Below are 10,748 nucleotides of genomic sequence, written 5' to 3' on the forward strand. Positions count from 1 at the left end.
ATCTCGCGGAAGTACTTTAGTTCGGCAAATCGAAAACTTCGTCCAAAAGCCGTCCGAAGAAGACACATCTACAAATGATGAGATAAAGAAAGGCATCCAAGAGGATTTAGCTGCTGTGAATTAATTTTATTACGTTAGTAGTTTTTCAAGGTGGCTAATGCACCTAAGTTTAGTGCCTTTAGATGCATATTGTTTAATGAGTAGGTTCATAATCGTGTTCCGTATCAGAGCAAAACAAACGTACACAAAATTGTTGCGGGAAATACAAACCTTCTCTAAAAGTGTTTATTTGTTCAACATGTCTAACGTTTTGGAAATATTTCCGCCCGTAACCCCCGTATTCTTTTAATCATTATATGCCTAAGAATATACGCCTATGTTTTTTTTATAAACAGTCTATACCTAAACCTAAACCCTAACCCTAAAATCTAACCCCAAACCTAACCCCAAACCCTCGAAATAATCCTAATAAATAGAATACATTTCAAACGGGGGTTACGGGCGGAACTCTTACCAACGTTTGTGTGTTCACAAACACATTAAGACAAGTATTTGAATTCTCAGAATTTTGTGATGATGTAGATGGTTGAGAGCTGTTTTAAAATAGTTGACCAGAACAGAAGGAAAGTAAAATATATTTCATCAGCAGAAACTAGTAATAAATGTCTATGGTTGTAAATATTCATCAGGTGATCCGCCCTTCAAAGCAAAGTTTTATTTATCCAAGACAGTGTCTTTAGTGTCTGTTTGATGAAGATACATGAGTACATAAAACATGATGGAAAGACTTCCGCCCATATCCCCCCTTGAATTTCATTCTAGTCAAATAATATCACCTGAGTATATAATTCCTCATCTGATAAGTGATAAGGATGAGTTTTAACATGTTTCTTTAATTATCTGAACATACTGAAAGACATATCCAACTTCTAAAAAGGCCACTCAAAGACATTTTTCCTCCTTAAAATTTAGGGGGGATACGGGCGGAAGTCTTACCCTTTGGTTTAACGTAACAGCATTCAGTTATTGGCGTCTGCCCAAAATTCCTGTCATTACATCCAAATTGTGTCAAGTGATGCTGTTGATGTAAATGACATGATATTCTGGTCCAAATTTGCTTATATACACATACTAATGTCACAGATGGCACATTGCTGACTGTGCTGTTGGAAACCTTAAGTTAACCTGTTTAATTTTTTCACAGATGTTCCCAAGATTCCACAATGAGTGCTGTAACACCAACCCATCAGAGAGTGCAAGCTGCTCCAAGTTCTGGAATAAATGTAGGTTAGCATGTAGTCTTGGTCACTATCACTGGTTTAACAATTCTTAGAAAAAACATAGATCAAATGATACACATACTTACATAATAACATATGTATCCATACAGAAAGAAAAATGATGTTTTGTAGAAGTATTCAACAGTGACACCAATTTTAGGTAAAAGAAATCTTGTAACATGTTATATTTGGGATTACACTTTCTTAGTAAAGTACAAATTCTAGAACTTTTTGGGGGTTGAGTCCCATCTGGGATTCCAACCCACACCCTTAGAGTCAGGCACCTAATCGCCAGCACACAAAGTTAGCCGCCTAACCCGCTTAGCCACTGTGACTTCACATTTGTGTGCTGGATGGGACTCAAACACCCCCACCCCCACCCACCCCAAAAGACTAGAATTTGTACTTTGCCAAGAAAATGTAATCCCAAATATAACATATGTTACATTTGACCACTTTCTAAAATGGCATTGAGTAATCAAAAGAAATCTTTTATTCTATCTTGATGTACATTTTGAAAATAACAAGTTCAGATCCATCACAGTGACATGGTTGTGACACAGGTTTTCAAGATGCTCTGTCATCATGGTCACTGTGTTCAGTCTGTTATTTTAGGCAGGAAATATACGTCTGTATGAATAGGTTATATTGATCGCTAGTTTAGCAGTGATGCCAGGTGGAGTGTTTCTTGATTTATAGTTCAGAATGGCCACACCGGTGATGTCTGTTTTCTTTCATATAGAAATATGGGTTTCTATGGTGTTTCCTTGGTGATGTAATTGGTCAGTCAATTACCAGAAACACATAAATAATTTTGTTTGGCTTTCAGTTGAACACATAGTCAGATACTTGGGCTGTGTATTACAAATTATAATTGTACAGCAGAGGCACTATTGTGGCCTGTCTTTATGTGAAGTAAACTATGGTTAAAACAAACTATTGTTGATTTTATACAGTTTTATTCGAAATGGTTCAATAAGAATGTATCAGTACATATTGAATTGTACAAAATGTATTAGAAGTAACTAAAGCATTGATTCATCACTGCATCTCTTTCAATGACAGCCATGTTCATGTTGCAGCTGAGTGCAGGACTGAAAAGTAGACTGAAGAGATGTGGGCGATACCATTCTGCTACACCCTCAGCCAAGAAGCCCTGTATTGCAGCTTCTTGGTCTCCCAAAACTCAACGTCCATCAAGTGTTGTTTTGCCAATCACACCACAAGACATTCATCAGGCATTCACATCAAAGGGGGATAATTCAAAGTTATCAAACACACCCAAGCCACCGTCATGTTCAAGAAGAATGAGGACATCTTTGTCTTTCAAGTCACCTGTCATGAAAACCATGAGCTATGGTCCTGGTACTGGACCAGCAGAGGGCATCGGTGCAGCAGTGACTCCCCAGGGAAGTGAGACGAGCGGCGATGAATGTTGTAGTGGAATGGATCCAAGTACTCCATTGTCATCCAAACACAAAAGATTATCACAGACTGGCAACAAAAACAGATTGAAATTCTCAAGTGATCTTGATAAGGTCGATCAGCAGTCTGCAGATTGTCATGATCAGACAGATCTACATTCAGTTCATAATGATGACAAGGCAGGTCTACAGTCTGTAGCTTGCAGTGACGATAGTGTTCAACAGTCTGTAGCCTGCTGTGACAAAGCCAGTATACAATCTATAGCTTGTAGTCACAAGAGTGTTCAACAGTCTGTAATTTGCCGTGACAAAACCAGTCTACGGTCTGTAGGCCGTAGTGACATGGCCACAATGAGGAGGGAGAAGAGAGACCTCACGCTACATCTGACAGCAGTGGAGGAGAAACTAAGGAAACTGAACATGGTCAAGATGTACAGGTCAAAGGTGAGAGACACATCGTATATCTACAACCAGATGTTAGTCACATGGGTTAGTGATAAATAGGATACAGGTGACTACTCTCACACATCATTATTTTACTTATCTGTTTTAATATTATCAGTGAAACTTTGATGTGGATATGAGATATTAATGTAGAAAGCCACCTGATACTCTGGCAGGTGGCTGTGATGTGGTTTAGATAACGGCTTCATCTAAGGTTGTTTTAGCTACAACAGTGGTGTTGGTTTGAATCCTAGCTTTGCTATAATAATTCTTGTTCCATCATCACTAACATGATTGTTAGATTCACCAAGGTTTCAAAGGTCCATACCATGTGTCCTTTTAGGCTTTAATACACTTTAATGTTGTTTGATGATCATCATGTTATTGATTCTCCCTCGCTCACTCTGTTCCAGAACAACTTGCAGCAGCTGCAGAGCCTGATAGACAAATGGCGCGGAGTTACACAACAGGCGTTGTCAGATCTACACAACATGTTGCCACAGCCACGCCCATCATTGCCAGACTTTGTCAAACACTTACAGATCGACACCGATCTTGTTGAGCTTGATTTGGAAGTGGACAGTGAGGACTGAAGACTGTGTTGGCAACAGGAAGTCCAAGCATTTGTGATATGAACTTCAGTGTCATATAGACTTTAGTGTGGTACAACCCCAGATGTTGTGATATAAACTTGACACAGTGAAGAAAACTTCAAACATCGCCAAACAAACCCTACAGTGTCACAAAATGTTGGACAAGACACAGTGATTTGGATCAGACTGACACAAGCATTTGTGATAAAAACTACTTGTTGCACTAACTCTAGGCAGTGTAATACAAAATAGTAGTTGAACAAGACACTCATACAGGGCTCATCATACTGATATATTTGAAACTGTTGTCATGTGAATACAGAAGTTATTGCAACCTTTTGTTTGTGTTCATGTAACAGTCTTTAACTATAACCACTTGTCTAATGTCCAGCACTAGTAAAATTCTGTTTAATCTATTAGACTCAGCATAAAGGTCACACTACAAATGACAAGAAATGAAATAACGTGCCAGGTTCAAGCAAGAGGAATATAATGGTGTAGCCTGATATCCTGGTCCCTTGTCATGAGTCAGACAATGGTGTCATATGGTTCTGTCATGTTTTAATACGCTAATGTTGGAGAATTTCAGTCATTTGATGAACCAATGGTCTTCCTGGCCTGTAGTTGGCCTTGGTGGAGATGAAATGTTAGGCGTAAACAGGCTCATTTATGCCAATAGGATGCAATGTGGACTTTGCCCCACTAGTCCACTAATCATTATATGATAAGAATACACCATCGTGATGTATACAAATTATTATAGATTTGTTCAAAAGCATAATACTTTGATCTTAAAGTTGGAAATTCAGAATATTTTGGATTCTTTGAAAAGTTCATAATAACATTAGTGTAAAATGTTTCATTACATTGTTAAAGTATACATAACTTTCACATAATCTATAGTGTTAAATCCATATTTGTGATTTGATTTTGAAGGATCACATCATAAAATGTCATGATTATTCCAATTCTTCAGAAAAAAACAATGTCTGTGACAATAAACCTTCCTGAACATCTGTATTGGTTTCTCACTGCAGATGCAACACATACAGCTACTGGTAGTTGACAGTGCAGTTGAAAAGTAACTCAAACTAAGCTTCACCACTGCTTGTCAACATATTTAGTCTGTCACTCATTTGAAGCAAACATGATCTGACAGTTTGGTTTGTAGAATGTCATTATACCCAACTGACTGAATGACTTGAGTTTGGTTTTACAATATTCCAGCAACATCACGGCAGGGGACACCAGAAATGGGCATTACACCCAAACTGCATTGACTGCATTTTTCAGTATCAATCACTGGATTGTCGATTTCATACTAATTACAATTTACATGTCCACCATTGCCAGCTGAAATATTGCCGAGTTCTGAAGCATTGTCTAAAATTATAGAAAGTATGTGGACTTCTAAATGTAAAATACAACTTGGGAAACATGAAATGTTTCGTCTTTGTTTTGTCTGGGCACATTCATGATGAGAACTTTGAATCCAACAAGACTCTAAAATTGCAGTTGACTGTATCTGTCTACCTTACATGTTGCAGGTATTCTGGCTTTGAGTAAAGAGGACAGTGTGAAAGACAAAGTTTTAATTATCTAATCCTAAAATATCATTACTTGTTTACCAGCAAGCTGTTTCTGGTTTGTGTACCTGTGTGTTTTCAAGTTCAACAGACACATAAACTGGGTATGTGTCGGAGCTGATTTCTGTAAGCAATATCAAATATACAGTAAAACATGTTTATTTACACAGAACATTTATTTACAGAGGAAATAAAACCAAAGATTCCAGACATTACAATTGTGAGAAAACATGACATACAAGAGACTGACTGCAATATGCCCTAATGCTCTCGTTGATGTCATGTTAGTTCTCCGTCATGATGTTGCTGTACCAGTCTCGACTAGATACCTGCTTCAAGTGACTGGCACCATCAACCAGGACAGTGAGGAACATGTCTGGAATACTGACTGATGGCAAGCTCTCCAAAGAATGAAATGTCGGTGAGGGGAGATGAACATGTGAACAATGTCAAATGAAAGTGCATTATGCTGGTTGCTTCAGCGTGTAAGATGACACAGAAATGGTGGGATGATGTGAACAATGATCGATGGATGTAGCGGCAATATTTGGCTCATGACGTTCAGATGTCTTCTTTGAGTTGCAATGTTCCAAGATTGGGCACAATACTGTAGGAGTCTTCTAGAGATGGCAGAGAAATGTTCTGACTGGAATCCAGTAAAGATATATCTGCGAATGGTACATCCACTTCTGGCACAGGCACGGTCAGCAATTCCACAGGCACTATACTTTCTTCAACTGTAACAGAAATACTTCAGTAATAAACCATAGCAGGTAAGAAGGATGTGATTATTGAGTGTTGATTTAATACAGTTGTAATATAAAACATTGATCTACATTACATGGACTTTCATCACTGGGTTGGATGAATATAATTTAACACTGGGTTTAGGGGTTTCAGCACAGGCCCTTGTGTCTTTGCGAGGATTAAAGATTTTGAAAAAAATACAAAAAAATTCAGATGACCCCCTGACTCGAAATGCCTCACAGTACAATACATAATGACATGGCCGGACACTTCGTGTACCCAGCCCGCCTGCTTTGCCGATTGCTACGCTACCATTGCATGCAATTGATTAAAGCTTAATGTAAACATAATCATGGATGATTGGCCTATTGATCACCACTCATGACACCTACCAATTCTTTATTGTTATTTCTGCAAGTCGATTGAAACCCGATTTTGACTCTCAACTAAACAATCTTGACACAAATGGATGATGATATGTCCGGACAAAACGGGGGTATGGTCGAAGCAAGCCTTGTCATAATGTATTGTACTGTGAGCCATTTCGAGTCGGGGGTCATCCCAAAACATATTTTTCTTAATCTTTAATCTTCACAAAGACACGAGGGCCTGTGGGTTTCAGTACCTCTGCATTACTCAAGTTGGATGACCTGGGATTCTGCATTACTTGGTGTAAGGAGATCAGATTCTGCAGTACTCAGAGGAGCTGGGGGTTTACCTTACTTACTGGTAGTATGTTCAAATTTGGGTTTTGCATCACTTGGGAGGAGTGTCTAGTTCTGCATTATACAATGTGAGGAGTTGAGGTTTCACAGCACTTGATGTGATGAGCATTGGGTTCTGTATTACTTGGTGAATGGACGTGTGTTGGGGTGGGTGCGTCTACATTATCGAGATGGGAGATCTACTGGGCTGTTTTAAAGTGTTTTTAGTGACTGGATGAAGTTTCAGAAGACGATGTTTCACATTACCTGTAGCTATTTTGGGGGTGGGGAGAGCATCCAGCTGCCCCATCATCTCCTGAATCTTCCGGTCATCCTCTTCATCGTCACTATCACTCCATGTATTGTACAGACATGGGGGACGCCAACTGATCAACTTGTCGATGTATGTACTGATACGCTCCCGTGCAGGCCACACATCTTCATCGTCATCTACATAAGGAACAACTTACTGAGAAACGTGGTAATCTGGGATATGATTTTGTATTTCATATCATTTTGATTGATACATTAATACTATAGGTAGTCTTTCTGGTCTCTACTTCCTTTATGAAGAGGTTAATTCAGAGAATGTCACTATTTGTCAAGGCTATCTGGAATCAAGTTGTAACTATCTGGCTAATGAAGTCGGCCATTTACTTTACCTGGTTCTTTCTCATTGTGCATCTGTTCTATATCTTCACACAGTGAAGATGCAGGTTGACAACTGCGGGTTGTCTGCAACACGGGCACAGATACCTTTGGTTCTTGTTTTCTTAATCCTTTTTCCTGATGGGATATAAAACGGAATTGAAAAAGTATCAATTTACCAGGACAGATTAAATTCTGACACAATGTCCTATTTTAGACCAAACATAAGTATTTGATAATTACTCATTAGAAATGAAACTGAAGTAACACTTTGTCTTGTTTTGTTTGTAGCTAACCCACACTTCCATGATGGTGGATATTAAACAATTGCTTCTGAACAAAACAAACCAGTGATTGATATGATGAGCAATGACCCACACCATCATGATAATATGACATGCAGTCAACTATGTCACCAAGAATGACACATCACACAATCCATCAAGTTAACTCATAAGGCCACTACAGAATGCTGGAGACATTCTAAGCTAGAAAGTCTCATGGTAGAGTACAACTGTTATGCCATTGACATGACCTGCAGTGCTTGCTTACCTGTGACCTTTTCCCTTCTGGCTTCTTGAAGCTCTGAGGGTTCAGTGACAGTGGTTTCAACCCACCCGACTTCCCCTTGAGGACAGGCCCACTTGTCCCATTCACATCTCCAAGGGCCTTGCGAGGCCGGGAACTAGCTGGTGTGTTCACGTCTCCTAGGGCTTTCCTTGGCTTCGTCAGACCTGGAGTGATGGATTCCTGGAACACTTTCCCACCTGGCAGACACCAATATATCAATTACATTTATATCAAATAAATTATTTCAACCCATATTCATGCCATGATTGCTGTAATTGCCACAATTACTGAAAAAGATATGAAATCAACACTGAATATATGGTTGTTATGTGCCAAAGTCAGCACTATTCCAGCTATATTTTTTAGGAAATCTGGTCCTGGCAAACCAATGTTCAAAACAAGGAGCATTGCAACAACACAAGCCATTGGGGTCCAGCAACTCACTTTAAATAGGGTTATCAATCGTGACATTGTATTCCACACTTAAGAGAAGTCTAGGGTAATGGATAGGGGTGAAACGGTACACTGCAGTATTAGTCGAACCATGGTATTTTGCCTTCAGTTCAGTATACCATAATGCAATCCAAAAATTCGGCATTTTGGTTTTTGTACCATCATTTTATTAACTTTTTTAAACCTTTTCTAAAATGTCTAGAAATTGAACCATTTTGTCAAAATCTATATAAGTTTGGGTCTTATTGTCGTTTTTCTGCATTATGATCATATCTCATATACCGAACCAAAGGCCTTGTACCGCAATGCATACTGTATCGTGGTAAGAGCATACCGTTTCACCCCTTGTAATGGAGATCTATTCAGACGCCAAAACAAATGACAAAACCATGATAACAAACTAGACATGAAGAGAACTACAAGGCATGTACTGCAAGAGTGATGATAAATGTTAAAGCCAAACATACGTATTCCTGAAGTGCTCCCATTGCGGACTTTGGGGTTTACACCAAGTGAGTTGGCATTTTCTTTGTCCACATGGATTTGAAATCTTAGTGCAGCCATTTTTAGCAAAGCAAACTCTGAAATAAGAAGAGATATCAGAATTTACCAAACAATTTATTAGCATACCATTGTTTATATGGCAGATATTAACAAAAGCATTCACAATAACTTATTATCGTTGGTAAATTTCCTGCGTGTAACAATTCATGTTTTATTTATATCTGTACTTCATATAATCACATATGTAATAAATATAACTGTAGAAAACTTGAGCCAGTCTAACAGACATTTTGTTCAGTAGAGATTACTGAAACAGTCTTCATGCTTATGAAATCATTTTCACTTGCAAATTAAAGTCCTGAAATTTGACATGTCCTATGATTCAGTATTACCAATGGATCTTTTTGAGGCTGTACATCACAGGCTGACAGCCCTCAAACATGTCGTACATACAGAAATTTCTCTGTTGGTGAAGGCTATCAGAACCAGGAAATAGGGCTGGGACGATACACAATGTCACCATACTATACATATCGCGATATTTTTACCTGCGATACGATACGCATACGTATCACGATACATACACCTTGAAAGAATGACACAGTATCAAGATTAAAAATGATTTATTTCAAGGTATTAGTGTTTAACAACACTATTGTAAAGAACAAACAAGTAACTAAGTAAATAAGTACTGTAACATGTTTAAGATAACACTGTTTTGAAAAAAGTTGTGTATCGTTTTGTATCGATACACCAGTCCACGATACGATAGCTGTATCAAACTTAAATGTATCGTGATGCATCGATGAATCGTCCCAGCCCTACCAGGAAAGAGCATGAGAGAGTTTGGTTTTATGCCACTGTGAACATGAACAGTATTCCAGATACATCATGGCACACCAGAGGAATATGTTGGAGGAAAACTGAAGCAATGCAGGCCTATACATGTTTACAACTGTAGTGAAACCCAGTTATTGGTGTTGTGCTGACAAATCTAGAAATATAATTATGGTAAACCAAGATTCAAACCCACAATCAGGCAGGTCTGGTGTAACCCAGAGATGACTCTATGCATAGCAAATTGTGTTGCATTACATGACGTTGACACCCATGTTCATATGATATATTACCAGTACAATGGAGAATTCTCATATACCTGAAACCACAAATACTGCAGGTTCTACTTGTAGTCTACAAAAACATTTAAACCTGTTTAAGATTGATGATCTTTGGCATGTTTATGGTCTGTGAAAGTTAATTTGTGTGTTGAAATTATTTATCAGTTGTCCATGATCCGCATGATCCATGAAGAGTATACACAACACTCCTAAACTAATATAGACGTGTTGGTGTGCTCCACGTGATATAAGTGTGACATACCAGGAAAGGCTTAAGTTTAATTGACATAATCAAAAACTACTCAGAGTCAGAATCTGAGTTTGGAAGACAAAAATCCCCAAAATATTCCAAAGGAGCCAGTACCTCCCTCAGTAAACGTTGATTTTTTTTATATCAAACAGACATATAGTGTTCAATTAAAGCGATAGGCCAGATCCATAAGACATTTACTCAGTCAGTATCAAAGGAATAGAAGCTGTAAGCTAATGAAGCAGTTCCGAGACTCTTTCATAAACAAGCTGAGAACACGACATGCAGGACAGAAGCCACACTCTCAAAGAGTGAATCTATTTGGGCTTCAAGGAATTCTGCTAATCTGTGTAACTTTGCAATATAACATGCACGATGACCAGGGGGATAAAATATGTATCATACCATAAGCATAACAACACGATGA

At 38.4% G+C, this 10,748-nt stretch overlaps 2 protein-coding genes across 3 annotated transcripts; one reads left to right on the plus strand and one right to left on the minus strand.

The window, feature by feature from the left end:
* Positions 1–2: 2 nt before the first annotated feature.
* On the plus strand, positions 3–4,075 carry LOC124284813 (swi5-dependent recombination DNA repair protein 1 homolog). 2 transcript variants are annotated; one of them, XM_046720935.1, is made up of 4 exons: positions 3–115; positions 1,205–1,283; positions 2,363–3,148; positions 3,562–4,075. In XM_046720935.1, exons 2-4 carry the CDS (start codon positions 1,224–1,226, stop codon positions 3,739–3,741), a joined length of 1,026 nt encoding a protein of 341 aa, XP_046576891.1. In that variant the 5' UTR covers positions 3–115; positions 1,205–1,223; the 3' UTR covers positions 3,742–4,075. The 2 variants fall into 2 exon arrangements, with proteins under 2 accessions (XP_046576891.1, XP_046576890.1); XM_046720934.1 differs by having other exon boundaries at positions 32–133.
* A 1,395-nt stretch (positions 4,076–5,470) lies between these two features.
* On the minus strand, positions 5,471–10,748 carry LOC124284814. Its single transcript, XM_046720936.1, has 6 exons — positions 10,727–10,748; positions 8,917–9,030; positions 7,979–8,193; positions 7,441–7,564; positions 7,046–7,228; positions 5,471–6,064 (listed from the first exon to the last, which is right to left on the minus strand). Exons 2-6 carry the CDS (start codon positions 9,011–9,013, stop codon positions 5,889–5,891), a joined length of 795 nt encoding a protein of 264 aa, XP_046576892.1. The 5' UTR covers positions 9,014–9,030; positions 10,727–10,748; the 3' UTR covers positions 5,471–5,888.

Source organism: Haliotis rubra, unplaced genomic scaffold (genome assembly GCF_003918875.1).
Source record: "Haliotis rubra isolate DU_JTF1 unplaced genomic scaffold, ASM391887v1 Scf345, whole genome shotgun sequence".
Taxonomy (NCBI): Eukaryota; Metazoa; Mollusca; class Gastropoda; order Lepetellida; family Haliotidae; genus Haliotis; species Haliotis rubra.